General features: G+C 36.6%; 1 protein-coding gene across 3 annotated transcripts in view; it reads left to right on the top strand.

Annotated features, from left to right (window-relative positions):
- The first annotated feature begins 1,012 nt into the window (after positions 1–1,012).
- ccdc172 (coiled-coil domain containing 172) overlaps positions 1,013–24,347 on the top strand; it is a 30,569-nt gene continuing 7,234 nt past the window's right edge. Inside the window, exons 1-7 of one of the 3 annotated variants that reach the window (XM_062975673.1) lie at positions 1,013–1,229; positions 2,913–2,998; positions 8,757–8,873; positions 11,216–11,381; positions 13,903–14,004; positions 15,016–15,118; positions 17,777–21,066. In XM_062975673.1, coding sequence (XP_062831743.1) covers positions 1,151–1,229; positions 2,913–2,998; positions 8,757–8,873; positions 11,216–11,381; positions 13,903–14,004; positions 15,016–15,118; positions 17,777–17,798 — 675 coding nt within the window. In that variant the 5' untranslated portion in view covers positions 1,013–1,150 and the 3' untranslated portion in view covers positions 17,799–21,066. Of the gene's footprint in view, positions 1,230–2,912; positions 2,999–8,756; positions 8,874–11,215; positions 11,382–13,902; positions 14,005–15,015; positions 15,119–17,776; positions 21,067–24,347 lie in introns of those variants that run through there. The other 2 variants (XM_016995096.2, XM_062975674.1) reach the window with 2 other exon arrangements.

Below are 24,347 nucleotides of genomic sequence, written 5' to 3'. Positions count from 1 at the left end.
GCAATTGGATAAAAACTGTTATTCCTCTCTCTGTAATTAGGACTTTATTTTTTTTTTCTTTTTGTTGTATCAACCTAGAGCCGTGAATGATGGGTTGTGTTGTCAAATTTCGAGGTTGGGGGGCCTGTAGTTTTGTTGTTTTGTCCGCTGCCCTGATGCCATCACTCTTTTATATATATAGATTATATTCACACAGAAGACATTATGCCCCAATGAACTCAGCAAGGCTAATTTTGGAGCAGAATTAGGATTTTTTAGGGTGCATTTACACTGTAGAATTAATGCAATTTGGCACCGCTTTAACTGCCAGTACTATGGAATATTGCAATTTATAGTTTGGTGAGGGACTAAACGTCTTTGACAGGGAAGGCCCAAGACCTTGCAAAACTACAACTCCCATGGTTCTATAACATAGAGTCATGGCAGTTAAAGGGGTAGCATTAATGCTACAATGTAGATCAGGCAAGGGCAAACTTGGGCCCTCCAGGTGTTTTGGAGTTCAACTCCCACAATTCCTAACAGCCTGAGGCCCATTCCTTTTCCCCCTCAGCCGCTTAAGCCTGGTCTACACTTTGGAAACACCCTCAGTGCAAATTTTGCATTGCATCCTTAATATTAAAATACCCTTCACCTACCTGACACCTCATAGATGTGCTGGGCTACAACTCTCACCGCCGTAGAAAGTTATAATGTTTGAGGATGGTAGCAGTTGTAGTCCAACATATCTGGAAACTTCAATCTTGGGCAAGCCTGCGGTATTCCTCAAGAGTGTGCAATAAAATGGTTAATGCTGGACTGTACCGCTTCAAATCGTAGGTGAAGAAACCATAACCTTTGCATTATTTCCCTCTGAAAAAGCTCCCTGTATGCAATAGTTTACTCCACAGATGAGAGAGTATAATCCAAATCTAGCTCCTCCAATTGCTAGTTTAATAAGTGTAACATATTTCGGTTTATTTACAAGGGACATATAATAGGATCCCCCTCCCCTTCAGTCTGAAATGGTTCTGTCCATCTGTGAGAGGAGGTGATGCTTCAGAGGAGAGAAACAGGGGGATTTTTGTAGTAACCAGGGCCCATTTTCCTTCTTTAAATTAGGATACACACACATATATATGCACATTCTTCCAAGGAAAGAATCAGAGGAAAAATGAGCCTAGACTCCTTGTTTCAGCAAATCCTCCTGACAGAACAAAAGGCAGGGGAGAAACGGCGCTTCTTGCACCAAGGTTGGCCACCATCTTATGTAACGTCAGGCCTAGAGGTCTAACTAAAGAGGCCTACTCTTAGTCATCTAAGGGGAATTTCAGACATGTAACAATCAGGGCCAGCTAATACCTACCAACAAAGGATCCCCCAGGCAGGAATCATCCAGGCTTTGATGCTGCAAGGTTTTCATTGCTAATCAAGGCGATTAATTACAACATTCACACTTGCCTTCAACAGAGTTTTGCCCACCCTGGACCTTCCACAGATATATAAACCTCACTTGCCTAGTTTCTAATAAACGTCACAACCTCTGAGGGTGCCTGCCATAGATGTGGGCGAAACGTCAGGAGAGAATGTTTCTGGAACATGGCCATACAGCCTGGAAAACTCACAACAACCCAGAGAAAATATGGATAGCTATATGGAAAGATGATGTAATTAGATAGATAGATAGATAGATAGATAGATAGATAGATAGATAGATAGATAGATAGATAGACAGACAGAAGCCAAATGGAGTTGCTTCTGTTAATCTTGTTAATTGTTATTTTATGTTAATTGGTGCTATTTATTGATTTTTGCAAATTTTGTTTTAGTTCATGTATTTTGTTGCTTTTGTTGTGCTATTTTATAAGCTGACCCGAGTCCCTATTGGGAGATGATGTTGGGATATATATATATATGTTGTTGTTGTTGTTGTTACTTCGGTGAGATTATGGCTTGCCACCCATGATATTTTGCTGCCTAATGGAGGAGCAAATGATGATGATGATGTTAATGATGATGATGATGATGATGATGATGATGATGATGATGATGATGAATTATCACCCACCCCTCTTTGTGGCTTGAGGCGGGGTGCAACATAGTTAAAACAAAGAAATAAAACACTATTAAAATACATGTAACAAGGTACACACAGTTAAAATGATGTCTCTTTCCTCAACTCATCCAAACGTGATTAAGTTATTTTAACATCTGAAGCAGAAAACAATGACTTTCTTTTCCTTTGCCATAAAAAATACAATGGCAATAAATGAAAGTCATAACAACATGCTCATCTTTGACAATACCCAAAATTAACCGCCTTGGGATGACCATCTCATTTAGGGCAGTGTGAGACCCATCACACTATGTAACATGATTTTTGTTCCTGGGTTATAAATGTCATTTCCTAATAGTTTCTATCATAAAAAATGGAAAAATTTATTAAACTGCAAAAACTTTGCTTTGGCAGGACATCTTGCAGCACATTTTGCTATGGTTTTTCAATGAATATCTCATAGAGTATAAACCAATTCAACATAGTTTGTGAAAACCACAAAAGCAAAGTTTCTGGAGTATAACAACTACTTTCAAAGTAAGTACCGCACAATTGGGAAATAACACTTTCAAACCAGGAATACGCTGGGTTTCAAATTTTGTTATGTAGTGTTATGAATGCACAAACATGTATAGTACTTACAGTGTGGCTACTGGCTAGTCTTTCAAAGTAACTGCAGAAAGAAAACCTGGAGCATGGGTCTGTGTTCCTAAAGTGCCTGAAGACAAATTAATAGAGCTGCAGTTAGTACATTTGTAACCATTGTACAATCCTTTTAAACAAAGATTTTAAGAGTCGTTAAATTAATAATACAAATGTTGAAGTGAAGGTATGAAATAAAAACCTTAAACCCTCATAACAGATTTCTTTTTTGTTTTAGTTAAACAAAAAATAACACTAGGATATGAAAAAGCTAAAACATTAAGGGAACAACTGGATGAAGCAAAAACAAAACTTGAGGAAGAGGTAGGACAATACCGCGGTTATTACTTTACATTGATATGAATAAAATAACAAAGTTCATATATGTTAGCATACTGTGTGCCACCTTTGTCCATATGAGCTGTACTTCCCACTATGTATTTCTCATTTGCTGGTCCATCTCATACAGAAGGTTCTTCTCTGGAATTTCTGAAATAAAACTAATATCTTTGAAATTTTGTATTGTTACATTTTATTTTTAAAATGTATTTTGTGCAGAGCATTTAGCATACACAGATTATCGAAGTTCTCCATTCATGTTCTATTTACATCATCTTAAAAATAAAATTCTTAATATAAAAAACTGCATGAATACAATAACATAGAAAACATAGAGAAGAATCCACAATGTTAATTGAATAAACCTCCCCCTCTATTTCCATGAAAGCTATGTAATTGGTTGGGTCCCATTAGCTCAGTGGTTCTCAACCTGTGGCTCCCCAAGTGTTTTGGTCTACAACTCCCAGAAATCCCAGCCAGTTTACCAGTTGTTAGGATTTCTGGGAGTTGTAGGCCAAAACACCTGGGGACCCACAGACTGAGAACCACTACATTCGCTTATTTTGGAAGGAGGAAGTGCTGCATCAAGATGGACAGGTACTTTTAATGAGCTGTATAAAACTACCACAGAAAAAATGATCAGATACTTTCCAGATCTGGGGGAAAAAAACTTTAGTTTCTGAACAAATTTTTGACAAACTTCAGATAATTTTCTGATGCCTCCTATAATATCAATTCAGCAGACAATTTGCCTTAATATATCATCATTGTTTGCTCACTGGTTTCTCTTGTTTTGAACATGTTGCTCATAGGTTCTTGGAGCAAGAAATCTTATCTCACTTTTCTAAGTGTGCATTTACACATGTGACATAATCCAAGATGGTTAGGAATTCTTCTGAGCTCTGTTGTGGCAATGAAAGAATGATACAGGCTTCATCATATTTTGATTCATCACATTTTGCGTATGTACCGGGTCACAGGGAAAAAAGGAATGGCAGTATTTACCTATACCAGTGGTTCCCAATCTTTTTTTGACCAGGGACCACTTGATCAGGGACCACTTTGACCAGGGACCACTCTCCAATGTTAGTACTAAAAGGGTTACGAATCAGTTTTTTTGTCAACTTTAGATTTGGTTTGGTTATTTGGGGTGCTGATTCAGAAAATTGCATTGGATAGACCACATCACCTCTAGTTTCTGATATAGAACATATGCCATCCTATAGTTGACATCTACTCACCCATAAAAAAACCTTATTTCATAATCTAGAGCTGATATGGTCTATCCAATGCTATTTTCTGAATCAACACCCCAAATAACCCCAGCAACAGGTCTAAAAACGAAGACACCAAGGCTCCCCCGCTTCCAGGTGCCACATGGAATGCCTCCACTCAGGGGGAGGGAGGAGGAGAAGCAGCAGTCAGGAGGCTTGTTGTTGTGCTTTTCATGGGTAGTCAGCCTCTCTCCTCCCGTCATCCCCACTGCCTCGGCAGTATAAGAGAGTTTTGCGACGGTGTAATAACAGTGAGTCCACAGACCATATATTAGTTATTGGGGACCACAGGTTGAGAACCACTGGCCTATACAGACAGCAGACTGGCTTGATTTAGAGACAGTTCATCTGTCCAAACTAACCCTGAACTGTGAGACTGCTCTGAAGTTTCAAGAAATTTTGGCCCAATAAATTTTTACTTGACCCCAGGTACATTGGTAAATAATATAGGTATATAGCATTTGCAAGGCTTGCTTAAACAGGCTGATTTTCCTTTTTTAAAAAAATGAAGTATAGCTAAAGCATCTTCTTCAGAGTCTACTGTAAAACCTGCACAACAGATTCATGTAAATGTCTAAGCACCTCATCAGTTGGCACTTTGTAAAGTAGGGGACAGCAGAGGAAATCATGAGGCAGCGTAAGGAAGCGTCTCGCTATGTTCTTTACTGTTGAGACTTGGTGCCTCCCAAACCCATAGAATCTATGTTTTAATCAGAAGCTAGATGCAAGGAGATTTAAATGCTATAATTTTAATTCGCAGAGCAAAGCCATCTGGTGAGCAACAGAAAAAATTAGTGCCACATGGCTGAGATATAACAGCGCTTTTATAGTAGAAATTTCTAACATTTCTAAACATGTGCATGGAAGCCTTTTCCCCTATTCACCTCTCTTGGCTTTCTTTGTCCTTCTCTCAGAGCCTCTAATCTACAACAATTGCCCCCTCTCTTCCCTCTCCTTCCCTTTTCTCTAGGTCATAAAGTACTCCTCTTGAACCTTTCCCCCACTTTCATCTCCTGCTGTGCTGCTGTTTTGACTAGCAGAGAATTTCTACTTTCTTTTCAGCTTCTCCAATTCCCTCCTCTCCTCTGTCTTAACCTTCTTTGGCTTTGTTAGTAAAATTTCATCTTCTTCACTACCATTGGTTCCCACTATGTTTCCCTGCAGTCCCCTGCTTCCCTTTTGGCTCCTTTGCTGATGTGATGGTCTCACGTGATGTGATGGGCTCCAGGGGACTCTGTGTCACCAGTGGAAAGAAGCTGGCAGAAGATGTTTCTTCCTTGCATGTGATGAGGTTATTAAACAGCTACTAGATGACGTTCAGAAAATGCTTACTATTGCAAAGTTTTTGGGACCCCAACATTGAGCTAAGGGAACCCCATTTGGGGTCACGACCCACAGTTTAAGAAGCAGTGGTATAGGCAAACCCAAGTTGTATTTGAAACTCTGTTTTTCTAGCAAGTCGCTGTCCTATATAAAAACTAGGTAGGCAACATAAAGAGAACTTCTCAAAAGTATTTATTGTGTCAGCCTGACATCTTGTATATTCCTGACCTCAGACATAGTAGTAGGTCCAGGTCACAAAACAACAATTGCATTGCCTTTTGTTCATTGTGTTACTATTTGTAAAACTAATTTGTGACAATCATAATTCTATTCCTTTGCTGCTATTTTGCTATTGACTCACTCTAATTAACAGTTTCAGTAGCTATATAGGGTCATGAATGCATGGGAACAATTACTGTGAGTTACTAATAGGGAGAGGTAGAAAAGCATTTCTAAACCAATTATGGTCTTAAAACTACATAATTAATTACCTGAAGGTCAATGCCTATTAACTTCCATGTTTGGTTAATCTCAATTTATTTTTCCGAAGACCGTGCACTTTGCAAGCTCTGGAAAAGCCAATATGTATTACCTACACAATAAATACTCAATGTTGTTAAAATTATTACCACTTACTACTATGTGTTTAGTGCAGAAACACAACTACAAGCTATCCACTTTAATGACCTATAGTTAAGATAAGTTGTGACTGATTTTCAGTACATTCTATATACCTTTTTCAAATTCCTCTATAAATGTTGCTCTACATTGTCATGTATCTGTAAACACAGGGGCTTCAAAAAGAGGAAAAATATCATATGTATTTGAACTTTAGAGTTCAGAGCTTTTCACATCTATTTCACAGAGCCTAGTTGTGGTCAATGAAATGCTCCCAGGAAATATAAATGTTGGTGTGTTCCAAAAAAACTAGGTACTATACCATGTCATTAGAACTTGAATTATATCATTTTGCCTTCCAAGGTTCAAGTTTCCCTCTTTTAAAAATGCTGTTCTAAAGGATATATTGGGTTTAGGGCAGAATCCTATATTGAATATTTGCTCAGACTGCATAAACGCCAATAATATTTGGGCAGCATATTTCAAAAAATTCTGTGCTGGTATCAGCAATGGTAATCTCTTCCTTGGCAGAAAGGATAGGATACATCAGTCAAGGTGCAGAGTATTTCCTTTCCTTTTTAGCCACCCTGTCTATTTCCAAGGCTTCCAAAATTAACCTCATCTTGAGTGTAGGCAAGGTCAGTCATGTTGCATGCAAGAGCCTTGAAAAGTACAGACAACTGGCTGGCTTTCAATTTCCAAAGCCTCTTCTTTATCTCAGGCACATATAACTTGCCCTGAACAAACTACATGTCATCTTTTCTTGCTGAGCAACAGAAGAGAAGCTCAATTGTCTGAGGATAGATTCTGTTAGCATTGCTTCCTGGCAACTTTTCTTGTGCTTAGCATATTTCCTTGATAAAGCGGAAAAAGAGAGAGTGTTAGTTCAACCAACAATGAATAGGACTCTACCTACTTTAGTATAATTGCAGTTTGTATTTTAAAGAGGGGTATTCAAGCATCTCTCTTAATACTATTTTTGTTGTCATTATTCATGAGTGATCATGAATAATTCCAGAGGTAGTCTTGGCAGTGGGTCCATATGTGACTATGAAGACTTAGGGTCAACATTTTCTAGCATTACACCATTAAGATTGGTTTGTGTTTGCTAGTAGAACACTTTGGTTTTATTGATGTTAAGTGAAAGTCCAAAATGTTTATATGCTACTGCGAATTATTAGTAATCACAATTATTATTGTGATTATTATTATGATTATTGATTCTGTTTATACCCTTCCTTTCTTCTAAAACATTATTTCAGGCCCCATCTACACAGCCATATAATCCAGTCTCTGAATCTAGATTATTTGCTTTGAACTGGATTATACGGCATTGTAGATGGGCCTAAAATGATGTTATAAGTCTGTTATGGAAGGCCTCAGCTACACTGCCATATAATCCAGTTCAAAGCAAAGAATCTGGTTTGAGAAACTGGATTATATGGCAATGTAGATCCAGTCTAATTTTCATTATATCTAAGAAGTGTCTAAAATAGCAAGGGATTTATTTATTTATTTATTTTTCAAACTTATATGCCGCCACTCCCCTAGGGCTCGGGGCGGCTTACAAGAACCGGCTAAAATCAACAATTTAAAAACATTAAGGAGTGTTTAGCCAAATTTTTAAATTTCTGCTTGTAAATTAGTGAAATAGATTTCACTTATAATACAGAAGCAGTCACATTATAATAAATTCTAGCATGTATAGCATTACTCATTTGCTTTATCCTGTTTGAACATCCCTGAATACTACGTTACTGGAAAGTGGGGGAAAAGAAACATAATGTTGTAGATATAAATCCATGCAGGGTTTCTGGGAGTTCAATCCTTGTTCCTTAATGACACAGAAGGGATCTTATCTGAATATTCTTCCCTAAATATTCGATATATTCAACTCTATTATTTTGACTTTTGTTGATAGCTGTTAGAATACCAGGCTTGCATTGGCAGAAAAGGAAGTTTTGAGATTTCAACTTGATCTTAACTTTATTTGACAGATAAATAATGCACTCTGTCTTACCACAGCAACACCGTATATGACAGAACTCTGAATCCTGTTGTCAGTCCAAACCAGACTGAATATACTCTGAAACTTTGGGATCGACTTAAGTGCTGATTCACAATTTAATAATTGATTCAGTCAGTGTACTCTATTTAAGGCTCTCCCAGGATTCAGGCCAGGCGCCTCTGGTCTAATCTTCCTTGTTCCTCTGAAATCCAGGAAAAGGATGTATTTATGGTTAATTACATTCTACCATAGTCTGCAGCTTTGAGTCACACATTTGATTTCTATGCTAAACGAAACAAAAAATGGAGAAGATAGCTTCAGAAGACTGGTCAGATTTTCACACTGCCAGAGCTATGATGCAAGTCATAATGAAAAGGGACACCAAACTTCATTTTTAAAGTCTACATAAGATCTGTCATATGTAGAAGTTTATGTGAATATATCTTTAAACTGCCAATGTTTAAAGCACCAACTGTACTCAATTTTTATAATCAGTATTTTTCAAAAATGATTTCTGTAGGTTCAGCTGCTTTCTGAAAAGTTTTTTAACTTGGAACTTTTGAAGAAAAAGGAAGAGAGTCTGGAAAAGCAGAAAGATGAACTTCTGTGTCAGAGAAGTATTCTGCTTGAAACTTTTGTATGTTTCCAATAGGAATAATTTTAAGCAAATAAGATTGACTTTTTCAGGCTCACTTTGTTTACATGATGGGAATGCTTTGTTGAGATGAATGAGTATTGTTTTCTAAAACACGTTGGACATTTTTTAAATAAATAGAAACTGACATTTGGAGAACTATGTTTGCATACTTTTTTCTTTTAGTGTCTTCTGCTGTTCTTTATTTCCCTTTGAGTTAAACCAAGGAATGCTCATTCTTGTTTGATAAAAAGTTTAAAAAGTAGATCTAAATCATTCTTTGAAATCTAACTCCACACTGATTTCATCAAAAATATATTTACAATTAATTGCATGGTAATGTGATGCTATTCATTTTCATAGCACCTTAAGTGTGCAGTCTTTACTGCAAACGTGATCCTAAAAATATGTGGAGTTGTTTTGCTAAATTAGGCTATTGAAATCATAGCAAACATTTCCCCCTTAACTAAATTTCCATCGAGGCTGGATCTACACTGCCCTATAAACTTGATTGTCAAATCAAATAATCCAGATTATTTGCTTTGAACTGGATTATATGAATCTTAACTGTCACATATGGAGCCCAGGTGGCGCAGTGGGTTAAAAAAGCGCTGAGCTGCTGAACTTGCTGACTGAAAGGGTGCCAGTTTGAATCTGGAGAGCCGGGTGAGCTCCCGCTGTTAGGTCCAGCTTCTGCCTACCTAGCAGTTCAAAAACATGCAAATATGAGTAGACCAATAGGTATCGCTCTGGTGGAAAGGTGACAGCACTCCATGCAGTCATGCTGGTCACATGACCTTGGAGGTGTCTATGGACAATGCTGGCTCTTTGGCTTAGAAATGGAGATGAACACCAACCCCCAGAGTTGGACACGACTAGACTTAATGTCAAGGGGAAACCTTTACCTTTTTACACTGTCATATAATCTAGTTCAAAGCAGATAATCTGGATTTTATATGGCAGTGTAGATGGGGTCAAAGTTATATTGAAATAAGTGTTCCTTATTTCCAAGCAGAAATTATTGGGACCACTTAGTTAGGGAAGTATGCTCCTATAGGATGGGAGGGATATATGCATCAGCAGTATTGCGTGTGAAAAGAGCCTTGGGATTATTGTTGATTTTACATTGAACATGAGTCAGTAATGGGATGTTGCAGCAAGAGATAGAAGCATAGTATCTAAGCTGCAGGAAGTTATAGTCCTGCTATATTCTGAGGTGATCATGCTTCATCTAGAGTTCTGCATTCAGTTGTAGGTCCTTATTTTAAGGATATACAGTGTTCCCACACTTATCACTGGGGTTAGGTTCCAGGACCATCCACAATAAGTGAAAATGTGCGAAGTAGGCACACTATATTTATTTTCATATGTATACATTCTTTTAGTAGTTATACACTATTTCAAGTCTTTGTCAACCAATCGTGTGTTGATAAATCACCTCCTTCTCCTCCCGTTGCCTCTTGGGCTCCTTTTCTCTTCCTTTGGCTTCTTCTTCCTCCCTTCCTTAGGCTGTAAATTGTAATTTTTATGATTTATAATAGTCTTTTAGAGTTTATTGAAAAACCGTGAAATAGCGAATCCGCGAAAAGTGAACTGCGAAGTAGTGAGGGAATACTGTATACAAATTGGAGCAGGTTTGGAAAAGGACAACAAGAATGAAAAAAATTGATGGAGTACAAACCACAAGAAAAGATTGAAGGAACTGGGTAACTTCAGATTGGTGATGAGAACATGACTACACTCTTGAGATATTTAAAGAGTGTAGTCATGTTCTCATCACCAATCTGAAGTTACCCAGTTCCTTCAATCTTTTCTTGTGGTTTGTACTCCATCAATTTTTTTCATTCTTGTTGTCCTTTTCCAAACCTGCTCCAATTTGTATACAGTATTCCCTCACTACTCAAGTGCTCAATATCTCAAGTGCTGACACAAAAGGGGGGCACACATGTTCTCTGTTGCCCCAGAGTGTAGGTCTAACCATGGGTTGAAGTTACAGGAGAGTACATTTTAATTGAACATCAAAATGAACTTTTTAACAGTAAGAGCAGTTTGCAATCAATTACCTACAAAGATGATGGGCTTTCCATTTTTGGATATCTTCAAAAAGAGGCTGTACAGCTAACTGTTGGGAATGTTTTAACTAGAGATCTCTAACTGAGCAAGGGTTTGGACTTGATAGCCCATGAGGCCCCTCCCAACTCTATCATTCTATAGTAGACTGTATTTTGCCAATAGAAATGTGGTAGTATAGTGGTGTATATATAGGAACATGCATGCATGCAATATTCTGTTTTATTTTTCTCAAACAGAATACTATTTTTTCATTTATTTTATCACATTGTTAGATGGATATCAAGACAAAAAATGCCATGCAGGATGAGAAATTTCTGAAGGAACTTGCAGACTTCAACAACGAATATGCGTTAACATCCAATAGGGAGCTCTTAATTAAAAACAGAGCTAAGGCTGAAATATGTGAATTGGAGGAAAAAGAAAATGTTTTGAGAAATGGTATGTCTTGAATTTAATTATTTTATCTTGGATTATCTGAGAATATAAATGGCTATGCTGCAGCTCTGTGACACTGCAATTTTACATTTCTCTTCCAAGCTGAAAAGTCCTATTAAATTTTAAGGTAATGATTTGCCTAGAGTGAAAAACAACATATTTTACTGGCGCATCAAGCATGCTCCTTGTCAGTTGTAGGCAACATTAACTGCAGATTAATAGTGCTGGACATGGCTGGTCAAACATATGGCTCATACTAGACCTTGTTTCTATACATTGATCTATCTATGAGACATTACTAGAGGATGGAGAGAATAACTATTTTATTCACCATGTAGTTTTTCAGTACTTTAAAGCATCAGACAAAGTCAGTTGCTACCACAGTTCGGGGGCCCTTCTACATAGGCCCTAAAATGCTGAAGTTGCAAAGTTAAAAAGGGGGGTAGCTAAATGACACTACTGGTAAATCCGTGCTGATTCGAAGCAATGGACAAAAAAATGTGTTAAAGAGATCTGCTTAAATCCCAATTTTGTATATCCCAGCAGTCATGCAAAACATGTGCTTTCCTTCCCTTCCCTTCCCCCTGTATAGACTGCTCCAGTGCACGCCGGCTTTTTAAAAGCCCCAAAGTCTGTCAAATGGAAAGCAATTTGAACTCTCTGAAACTCTTTATTTTAGACTTTATAGTCTTAAATAGAGGTTGAATTAACAACTGGGGGAAGAGAGAGATCTGATACAACATTTTTTAAATTCTCCCTGTCATGTGCTGGACCTCATATGTGCACATGCAAATCTTTTTATATCTATATTAAGATATTTGCATGTGTTCATATACAGTCCAGCGCATAATGGAGTGAATTTTTTTTTTTTAAAAAAACCCTTCCGCCAGATGACCCCCGTCTGCTCTCTATTTTGTTCTGAAACAGGAAGCCTGTGAGGATGGCGGGGGACCCAATCTTGAAACGAATAGTCAGGTTCTGGGATTTTTTACCCCCCATTTTAAACATGGATCTTGGCGCTGTCTGGAAGTGCCCTGAGTTCTTATATAGTGGCTTTTGGTACTTTTATACCCAAGAACTATAAACACACATTGTTCTATGCTGGCCAATTCTAATTTTCACTATCTTCCCAAGGACATAGAATATTACATGAAACACTAAGCAGTTTGGTTTTGTTTTTTAAAAATGCATATCCATATTAGTTTCCATCAATTCTGCAATTAATATAGATATAAAAAAATCGCAATTTCTCATTATAGAGTCTCTGGGTCACACATTCATTGATCTGCACACTGAGTTGGTAGTGATGGCAATGGCAACAACTATAGCATGCAATTCAGCTGATGGGATAATTTGGACAGCAGATGGTAATGGTAATAGTAATTATGTCATCTGATTGACTGGAAATTAGAGCCATATATCCACAGCAGCTGCCCAGTAAAGGTTTTCTGTCCCATTGAAGATTTGTGATCTCTGAAAATTCAGAGTTTCAATAGTATAACCTGGGTCCCTTTCACATTTCACAATTCCAGTACTTATTGTTGAATATATTATACATTTTTAAATAATGTAGAATGTTTGGAAAGGGTTGGTTTGGGAAGTGACAGAAGAAAATGACAAAAACTCCTTCTGCTGTTATTTCTAAAATATCTATCAGACAATATATGGCACATTGATCAAAAAAGTTATGAATGGAACATGCATCGAATATGGCCTAGGGCCCATCCAGACAGGTCCAAAAACCGGGACCTGTCTCAGTTTTTACTGGAGGCATCCAAACAATGCTTCCTGTAAAATGAATTACTGTAATTCAGAACAAACCAACTAGTGTTTTCTAACAGTAAAGCATATTTTGGTGTTTCCTTGATTGTACCAGCAAAGAACAACATGCCACAATTTGTCAGGTACCCAGATGTACTTACTGGGTTGTAGTAAAACATTTCACCAGATGATTTTAATTTGTCCTCTCGCTATTATACCCAATAGTTCAATAGAATTTTTAAAAGAAATGACTAGAAACAACAGCAGTTAATCCAATAGTGCACAAAGTTCACAGTGTTCTTAGGTCTCCAGTAAATGTAGAGCCAAATGTAAACAACAGCCATGTCTGTAGTACATTTCTGTCAGCTTTTTCCCCCTATTTGTTACCATTGTAGTTCTTATTTTGGAAAAAAATAAGTAGAGTATGCATTTTTGACAATTTATCATATTTTCTATTAGTTTTAAGCATTTTTTACATTTATTGTTATTACAATAATTTTAATATATGTTCCACATATCCACAGAAATGATGCCTAATAAAATAAATGCATATTTAGCAATATTTCATAAAACAGTTAACATTAACAGAAGTAATTCAGTTTCTAATTTTTAGATGCACATACTTTTTACAATTTCTTGGAAAGCTTGTATGCCTATAAAATTCTCTTACATAATATCTAGAGAGGATGAGCAACAGTATAATATGGTTATGTAGTGAAAATATCATTAATAGACAGTTGACTTAAAATTATTACTTTCTTAGAAATAGAGTCAATGGAGCACAAAAATGCTCAATTAAAAATGTTTCAGCTACAAAAGAATGAATTGAAGGAAGATTTATTTACTCTCCAGAAGAAACTCAAAGGTATTTCTTTTGTCCAATAATCACTTAATTTGATATTTAAGAATGATTTGGGAAATATATTTGATAAATTATCCTAATTTTTTTTTAAAAAAACATTGTATGTCAGATAATGCCATGATGTGGGCAAGGTCCAAGAGCAGTCCCCCACAGATAAAATGCAAATCCAGTGAAACAGGTATGAAGGTGATCCCCTTTCCCACATAGCAGTCCATGGAGATCCACCAGAGCCAGTTTTAGGACAACAAGGAGGGCTGCATAGCAAAAGGGGAAGTTGTATAGCAACTACCAACACAGTAGTAAATTTAGCCTCATGTATAGACAGGAAAGCTTGGAGAAGATAATGATGCTGGGGAAAATGGAAGGAAAAAGGAAGAGGGACCAACTAAGGGCAAGATAGGTGGATGGTATTCTTGAAGTGACTGGCCTGACCTTGAAGGAGCTGAGGGTAGCGGTGGCTTACAGGGAGCTCTGGCATGGACTGGTCCATGAGGTCACAATGAGTCAGAAGCGACTGAAAGAATTAACAACAATATACAATATTTTAAACTGAACTTGAAGAAGGATGAACAAAAAATTAAAACAGTCTTTAAAAACTCTATGCAATTTGAGCATACCCCACTGCCAGAAGTAGAAGTTTCAATCACAGCTTCTTTCTTTTGCTTTTGGAGGCCTTGCTTTCCATTCTAACGTAGTGTTTATTGTGTTTTATTCTTTAATGCTCCAGCACTGACTATCTAAAGAAAAACCTCTCCAAATTTTTCTTTCTTTAAATATTTTTATTCTTTTAATCCATTTCACTTTAGAAAGAGTGGCAAAATGAATCCGTTCATGCTGTCCTTTTAAACGCTTTTGATTATTGAGAAAATTATTTTAACACTTTGAGTTTCTACATTGTTCAGTACTTCTTTTGGCAACCATGAGTGCTATTATTTATTCAAAGTCAAAATAAAAATGTGTTGATATGTATTCTGTTATAAATGGGTAATAAAAAGACTGCCATGTCTTTTTTAGATTTGGAAAGTAAAATAAGAGAAGCTAAACACACCACAAAGTGTTTAGAAATGGAAAAAATCCAGATTTCTGAAAAACATCAGACTGATCCAGAATGTGTAAGGTAAGAAAAGTTATAATACTGTATGTTGTATTAGTATCCTTGCCAACCCTCCATATTAAGGCACCATCTACACTGCCATATAAAATTCAGATTATTTGCTTTGAACTGGATTGTATGGCAGTGTAATCCAGTTCAAAGAAGACAATCCATTGGCCTATTTCTCAGGATATGATCTCAGATTATCATCTTAACCCAGATTATTTGGCAGCCTAGACTCATAGATAATCTGTGATCAGATCCTGGGATAAAGGGCGGTGTAGATTCAGACAGAGTCATCTGTGAGATCTTGGATCTATTCTGGGGTTTGTAGAGAATCCCATGGAACAGATCTAGGGAGATGCAGGGGGTCATAGAATCATAGAATGCCAGGAAAGAGAGAGAGAAAGTTCAGTTTCTGGTAGAAGTCATTTACCTATTCAGTTTTCTGCTCTCTCAAATGACTCCTGATGGGCCCATGAATCTGACAGGATGTAACATCTGCTTTCATGCATGTATTACAAAACAACTCACACTCTAGTAAGACCCAAATTCACCATCTAGCAATGAAAGATAATGAGTTTAATTAGGAAGATTCCTAGATAAACAAGTATAGAATTGAAAACTTGAGTGGCCTGAGACCATTCTGCAATGGGTGAACATTTTCGTAAAGTAAAGCAAAGTGGGTCTTCTAAACTCTTTTCCTTTTCTTTACATGAAGCTGAAGCATGAATAAAATCCTCTGAATGAAATGTACTTTGCTTCAGAATTTGTGTGTGAAAGCAAAACCATATGGCTGACACATACATCAAAGAGAAACTCTAAATGGTAACACAAGTTGCGTGTCCGTAAGCTGATATGGTACAGCAAACTACAACTTGCTTTTGCATTATTTATTCTATTATGGTACATTAGCTTTTCTGATGTATGAGGTTGTCATCTTCCTTTTAAATAATACACTTCTCCTAGAGTATCTTGCTATTGCAGTGTCATTTAACATTCACTACAACATAATTAAGGAAGTGGTGCTTACTTTTAAGTACAAAAGTGCTGAAGACCAAGGTTAGTTGCTGTCCTTAGGTTCTCAGCTTGCTTATTGTGGTTTGAATTGCATCAGTAAGATATTTAAATATAAGATCATATAAAGATAAAAAGTTTAAATAATTCTGTGAGATTTTTCAAATAGTATATTAGTGTTTTCTTAGATTTCTATTATATACTGTGCCAAATATATAGCAATTAAGATTTACAGACGAAGTAGTAATTTATTGTAAAATCTTGTGATGATGGCAAAGAACATTTTAATGCAGTGCTAAAGATTCTACTGTCTGAAATACTGTATTTTTTGTAACCTCCCATTTCACACTTTGGGTGTTCTTGAGATACCCTATTAGAAAAATATACTATTAAAGAATTAAATCATCATATCATTTTTCAATGGGAGCCACCTTGAGTCCCCTCCAGGGTTGAAAAAGGCAGGGTAAAAAATAAAGTAAATAGAAATAGTAATAATGATAATTAATTAATCATCTTTATTTTACACAGATCTGATCAGCTTTATTAATCTAAGACAGAAGTATGTATTACCTCAAGTCCTTCAAAGATCTATGTGCCTTGAAGTGGACTTCAGGTGACCCTTTCATAGGGTTTTCCTGGCAAGATTTATTCCAAAGGCGGCTTGTTATTGCCTTCCTCTCGGGCTAATTACTCAGATAGCCCTCTGAAATATCTGGGTCTGGGAGGAGCTTAGATTATCTCTGTACTTCTTGTAAGAAGTACTTTGTGATTGGAAAGATGATAGGAAACAGTTATATGTAACTAAAGTGGAGATGGAAAGAGCCATATTAACTTTCAACCTCTGAACAATACATTGAGACATCTCATTTCCAATGACATTCAGATGTGAATAAGAAAGTGGCAGTAATACCAGAATTTCTGAGATTTATCAGACCATGAATGACCCATCGTGATAATCAGCTTTGTGCCACATTTGAAAAGTTGGATTTAAAGAAGCTGTTGGAGCAAACTTTAAGAAAACTAAGAATGCTTCTCTGCATTGGATTTTAGACCAACCTAGAAATAATTCAGGGGTTACTCAGTGAAGTATGTGTTACACATTGTCAAAGCTGGTATTTTGTGTTGAGCTGATTGGATTTTGACTGATCTTTCAAAATACTATACTATTTTGCTTTGTGCAACTTTTAACACCATAAGTATCACAATGGATCTGACAGGAAAACAATGCAGAAGGAGAAAGCCACACTTCCATATGAATTGGTTAACTGATTAAATTGTTCGATTTTGTATTGTTTGTTTTATAAGAACAATTCATGCTGTGGAATCTCGTTAGAGTGTATTTTATTTGTTTTATTCAAAGACCAACAAAGAACTAATTAAACGTAGGATTACTTATTCACAAAGTACAGCTGATGAAACTGCCTTACCAGCATAAATGACATGTTGACCATGAACTCTAAAACCAAGATCAAGTTTTAGGAGATGTTGCATTCTGGAAACTGTGGTAACTTGAAATACAGATACTCCTGTCAAATATGTTACTAATATGGGCCCCAGGTTATATATAGGCAATTAAGATTTAAAATGATCATTTCCGCATGATCACTTAATTCATTGAGGACATAAGACTAAACATGGGAATTTGGTTTGATTTGCTTCTTACAGATTTCTAATTGCACTGGATTGATTTCTAATGTTGTTCACAAGAACATGGCATCATTTGGTGCATTAGTGTCAAGGAAGCATGGCAGATCTCCAAGTTTTGCTTGTTGAAAGCATTGGGCATAAGTTTAATTTCATACATTATTTTCAATTTCATGTTTACTTCTTAACGTTCAGTACCATACGCTGATTGCGGTAGAACAGAAATTGTCACAATTTTTTTCTTTGTTATATTTTTTATTCTTTGTTATATTTTTTATTAACAAAATCTCTTAGTAGATTACAGAAATCTCAGTGGATAAGTAGAATAAAAAAATGTCTTTGGTTTATTTCGCACCATATGTAAAATGTTTTGTTTCAGAATGACGGAAGGAATCAAAAGCCTATATGAGAGATAACACTAGTAGTTAGGAGAATTCTTTTCTTGTGGCTATGCCATATTGAGCAGAGGACAGAGTAATTGTTTTTCAAGGCCCCTTTCAGCTCTGTCGTACTATGATATTGCTTGTCAGTTCACTACTTGAACTATGGAATAATAATATCCATTATAGGAGAACTTCAGTTGTCTAGCCTTTATGCATCTATCCCATTGAACAGAAAAATCAGTTCACTTAAATCTAAGGTAGCGGGGAGCTGAAAATAACATCACCATCAGATATTATATCATTTCACCTACATAATAATACTTTATTTATAACTCACCCAATCTTCCTGAAGGGATTTGGGACAATTTACAGACAAAAGTAATGAAGTGATAATTTTTCATTGCCAAAACAAACTGTCCTAAATCAACTGGAGCTGTGGCGACCCGGGAGACCGATGACGAGGCCCTCCTGGGTTCATTGATGCCATAATCGGCTTGAGGAGTGTGATGACGAGGTCCGCCTGGGTCTGTTGATGCTGTGGCGGCTTGAGAAGGATGATGACGGAGCCCTTCTGGGTTCGTTGATGCCACGGTGGCCTGAGGAGGGTGATGACATCAAGCATGTTAGCAAGAGCCAGCATAGTGTAATGGTGTGAGCACTGGACTACAACTTTAGAGGAGTCAGTATGAATCTCCGCTCAGCCATGGTAACCCACTGGGTGATTTTGGCAAGTCACACTCTCAGCCTCAGATGAAGGCAATGACAAACTTCTTTTGAACAAATCTTGCCATGATAGGGTCACCTTCAGGTTGCCATTTGTTGAAAACGACTTGAAGTTACACAACAAAAAAGAATGTTAGCTATAATTTACTGACATTGCTGAACGTGAATGAATATATAAATTCTTTGAAAGAAAAGGCTTTTATGAAGGGTTGCTTTTTATGTTCCTTTCCCTATCTAACTGAATATATCATTACTGTTAAGTTTTCCACATAATTATCACAGACTCCAGCATAGTTAATCAAGAATACTTGGGTGCTTTTGAAGTTAACAGGGCTAAATTGGTTTAAATTCTTGTGTGATCCTGCAATACGTGTTCGCTGACACTGGAATTTAAATTCTGATGGCCTCCTGCTATTACTCTCTGTCTTGCCAGTGATTGCCCTGGCCCTTAGCCAGCACTTAGCAGACAATCATAAAGTAGACAGAAGGCTGTGACACCTCTGTTGATAAGCATCACTGGCACACCAGAGCAGATACTGGTCAGCGTACACAGTCTGTAAATTACGACTGCAATAGTTATGAGGAAAAAGGGAAACCAGAGTAGGATCAGGTGTGATCATTACACCCAAATTCCCAGAGCAGGCAAAGAAGAGCTATCAAATTAGGTCAGTGTTTGTAGGGGGTAAATAACATTGAGAGGTGGGCTGGGATGTTATATTGCAGTACGTGTGATCTATGTCTGAGCTCCAGTCCTTCCTTGACTTGTTTTGGAACAAAAGGGAAAGAAATTAGAACTGTCATATCATCTTAAAGAAAGAGAAAGATATTTATTGAAGACCTGACAGCTTAAAGAGCCTTTGAATTAACAATGACTCAGCCAGCTTTGCTACTGTCTGAAAGAGTATTTCCAAGATCCGACTGTACAAGCCAAAGCCTTCCCAGTACAGTTACCTTTTCCGTAGAACTCAGATGCAAGCTGAATCTTGAAGTGCACTATAATAATTGTAAATGCCTAGATGAAAAATGCTGAACATTTTTCATGGAAATGTTTATATTCAGTTTCTATACTTACATTCATTTAGAAAGGGTGACTTAACAGTACACAACTAGGTGCAAGATAGGTCTAACCTATATTTTCCCTTAACATTTGTCCTGTAGTAATATCCAGATTTATGCTGCCCTTTCCTCATTTATATCAATAGAGACAAAATAATTTACTAAGCATAAAAGAGAAGCAAGTCCTTTAAAGATCTCTATGTTGAGGAACCTTTACACAAGCAAAAGAGCATCAATATTAGGTGTATTTTGCTAAAATGCTTTCAATCTCACGCCAGTTTTTGCAGGTTAGGTGTCACTACAGAGGATCAGAGGCTTTGAAGTGCCCTGCTTGTGAGAAAGAAATTTTACAGTAACAAAATGCACTCCACTGACAGCAAAGATCCACAGAGCCTTAAAACTAAATGTAGTATGCTTTGAAGAAAGGCCATTATCCTACTGGATTATATGATCATGTGCCAGGATAACATGCTGCCTTATTTCTTGCCCTGAAAAATCAATGGCAGAATCTCACTGTATTCTCAGCATGCTTCAAAACAGCTTTAACAACATACAGTTTTAAGGTGTTAAATATAAAAGTCAAAGGAAACATGTCATAAAATACAGTTTTTTCCCCTAAGGAAAGTTTTTTGTTGGATCTTGAAACCTTTAAAATAAGTAGGACTGTTTTGATATCAATAGTTAACTATTTCTTCAAAGAATAAACTTTAGATGCACCAATCATAATCACTTGTTTTCATTTGCAATGCCAGCAACAGTGCATCTAGTGTGATCTTATTATCTCTCCTGTAAAGGGCTTTTTTCTGTAACAATATTCCATTTAATGGGCTAAATCCAGTTGCTAGCTAAATCAGACCCAGCCCAGTAGCATTGTGTCACGAAGCCAGGACTCTGCCAGTATGCAGGCAGAGGTGAACCAATATAAACACCCAGCTTGTGTCAGTTTAATGAAAGCAGCACTTACTGACTATTTTCATAGTCTAAATATAAAACATAAAGATAGCCCTCAGTCACAGAATATAAAACAAGGACTGATAGCAAATGCCAATGCAGGTTCAGACAAATACCATAGTCAAATGCCCAGTCAAGTAGTCAAAGGCCAAGAGTTCAATGACTAAAGTCCAAGGATCAAGAGTCTGAGATTCAAGGTTCCAGTGTTCTAAGAGTTCAGAAGACAGGTCAGGATACTAAAAATCCACAAACCTGGGAGAAAACCCAGCAGCATCCACAACCAGAGAACAAATACTTTTTCTCCAGGATAGCTCCTTATAACCAGTTCAACACAGCTGCATCCTGTCTCTTGCATGCCTCCACCCTTAGTTGCTTTTGCCTGCAAATTCTTACTTATAGAATGTCAGTACCTTTAGAACTAGGACTGACATTAATTTCTTCCATCGCCAACTGCTAGGCCTGACACCACCGACCACCATCAACTACAGAACATGATACATGACACATTGGAATGGAAAAAAAGTGGGGGATTGGGGGGTGCAGTGTGTGTGGAAGAGATGTAAAGAGAGAAAAAAGGTTTGACTCTGTTCACGTTTAGGTTTTGACTGGTTTTCTGACATCTTGCAATAGGCTACCAATATCCTCAGTAAAAGAAACTTTGCCCACTCCTTCTTTGAAGAACTTAAGTTTATTGCCTTGCAGAGGAAACGTATTTGCCAATACATAGCATTTAATATAATTATTATAATTTTATTTGGAAAATAAATGGTGCAAGCAGGGCTTAGATAATCAAGATATGCAAAAGTATTTTATTGTAGATTAGTCAAAAAATATAATTACTAGAAAGGGAGATGGATGCTTGATTTATTTTGACTTTAAAAATAGACCAGAGTTTGCATTGTCAGATGATTCTCAGGTTTTAACCTATAATGATAGGTCAAACCCTGATTTTCAGCCATACAAAATCTGATGTGATTTTGCTTATTATCAGATAGCTTTTTAATGATTTCTCTTTCACCATTTTTTTTACATAAGTCCATTGTAGAGAGAAATTTTGAAGGAGGAATTGCTCTTTCTTCTGCATACACTTTTTCTCTGTTTACAGTTGTTTGGAAATCAAACTGAAATAGTATGAAGTTGTCGAAGGCTTTCATGGCCGGGATCACAGGGTTGTTGTATGTCTTTCGGGCTGTGTGGCCATGTTCCAGAAGCATTATCTCCTGACGTTTCGCCCACATCTATGGCAGGCATCCTCAGTATGAAGTTGGTTTATGCTTTAATATTGAAGGGTTTTGTTTAGTTAACTAATCTGAAAGAACCGGGTTTGCTACTTTATTTCTTATTATAGAAAAATAAAGCTCATTATTAAAACCATGAAAGAAAAATAGCATTGCATTCACATAAATCATCTAGGAAATATGTCCGCTAGAGCTTACCAAATCCTTCATATTAAAAATAGATTGCCCAAGGCCATGATTCTGTTGGTTTTGAACAAATATTTTCGATTTAATTTTACGTTAAATTTTATAAGCCACAAATATCCATCTCTGGAATAATCTTTTGGATACAGAATGAGCTTCTGTAATAGCAATCTGCTCATTGATTTCCTAAAATGTCTTATGTCAATGCCCAGTGGGGTTATTATAGTTAGAATTGTGTCAGGGTTTCATTTATGAACCCCAATTTTGAGTTCGTAATCCAGCAATAAACATTTGCTCTAGGGCAAAGTCTGCATTGGAAATTTGTTTGGGAGTAATTCTCCTTCAATAAATGCTTACAAATGAAACTTACTTCATAAGAGCTATTGGTACATCCATCATTCCCTGTAGATTTCAATAGGTATGAGCACCACTGATATTAGTCTCTAGGTATTTACATGTTTCATCTCTGAGGTCTGATATTTTTTTTCTTTAGCCATTCTATTAATGTTCTTTTCCTCATTAAAAAGTCAGTTACAACTTTTGTAAAAGTTTTGTTACACATTGAAATCAGACTGGTTAGGTACAGTACCACTAATAGAAAAGTGTACTCTTGATAAAGGACTGAACCAGGAACACCCACAAATCAATATAGTTATGTTCTCATATAAACAGCTCTCTCAATTATATAACTGTCTGATAAATAGAATATTAAGATGTTCTTCTGTTTAATATTATTTATAATAGCTTGTATTGACCCTTAATGTTTAGGCACTAATACAGAATTGACTCATAACATTGCAATTCACATTTGGGGTATGTACAGTCAGATGTCAGCTTTGTGAATTTTTGTTATTCTCAAATGACTGACTAGTTACTTTACAAGCTTGAAGATGGAGGCAGTACCCAGCAAATATACAAGTTTTCCTTTGCTCTCCATTTATGAAGCTTGAGATTATTAAGGACAACCTCCATGTTTTTAGACTGCCTTCTTTCACACATGCACATTGCTATGGACTGTATTATATCCAGCTGGCATTTTTGAATAGATAGGTATCAGACTGCATTAGTAAAATGGAAAGAGTATTGGCTTTTACTCATCTTTGAGTTGAAAAATGGGTTTACTTTTGGAGGAGGGTGAATAGTGCTGTGGTGTTTTCATCCCAACACATCCTAAAATATTATGGGAAATAATACTGCCAAAAACATATATGAAATATTATGGACAAAAAAGAAATTAACATACTTTTCACTCCAAAAACAGTTTCCAGAAACATGGTGTGTTTTTTTGCATTTAAAATGTTTGTTTCTGGCAACAGTGTTCTTTATGCAATTTTCTATCCCAACAAAATAAGTTTTCTAGAAATTCCCATGATTTTTTGTGTGCAAAAACCACAGCAGGGGGAGAGATTTTTAAAAAAATATATATGAAAAATTTCAAGACTGGATGGAAATGGGAATATTTAGCCCTGTTCTGTGTACAGTACTTGAAATTTAAGCTCTAAAATTAATTGGGCAGCTGAAATATGTACACATTTACCCACTACGGTTGTTGGCATTTAAGAACTTTGCTCAAATGTGCAATTTCCTTCTTGATGCAACATGTTAAATGTCAGCAAAGTACCCAGAGTAGAATTTCCTCACATTTAAAGCTGCTGCATGCAAAGGAACACTTTAGTAGAGTATTACAGTACCATCCAATTTCAGGTTAAGCCTAACTGTAAATATTTTTTGTTTAAAAAAGAGTGAGTTGTTGGATGAGACTATCAAAAAGTAACTATGTTTCTTACTACCTTTTTGCAAGCTTGGGGGGGGGGGGGAGCCATAGTTTTGCCTAAATCTATCTAGAGCCTTACAGTTTCAGATTGCATTGCAACCAACAATTAGAACTTTTTGATAATGTGGAATTCTCTCCCTGTATATGTGGCTAATAGATGTCACAAGTGGACCAGGATATTAAAATTGGTCACTTTTCTGGGCTTGGACAGCACAAACTAAACATGCTTTTTTGAAACAAAAACCTTGGTCTGATATAGCAGGGTTATTTTGACATTCTGTAAA

Source organism: Anolis carolinensis, chromosome 3 (genome assembly GCF_035594765.1).
Source record: "Anolis carolinensis isolate JA03-04 chromosome 3, rAnoCar3.1.pri, whole genome shotgun sequence".
NCBI classification, from domain to species: domain Eukaryota; kingdom Metazoa; phylum Chordata; class Lepidosauria; order Squamata; family Dactyloidae; genus Anolis; species Anolis carolinensis.
This window is presented reverse-complemented; position numbering and strand designations above follow the sequence as displayed.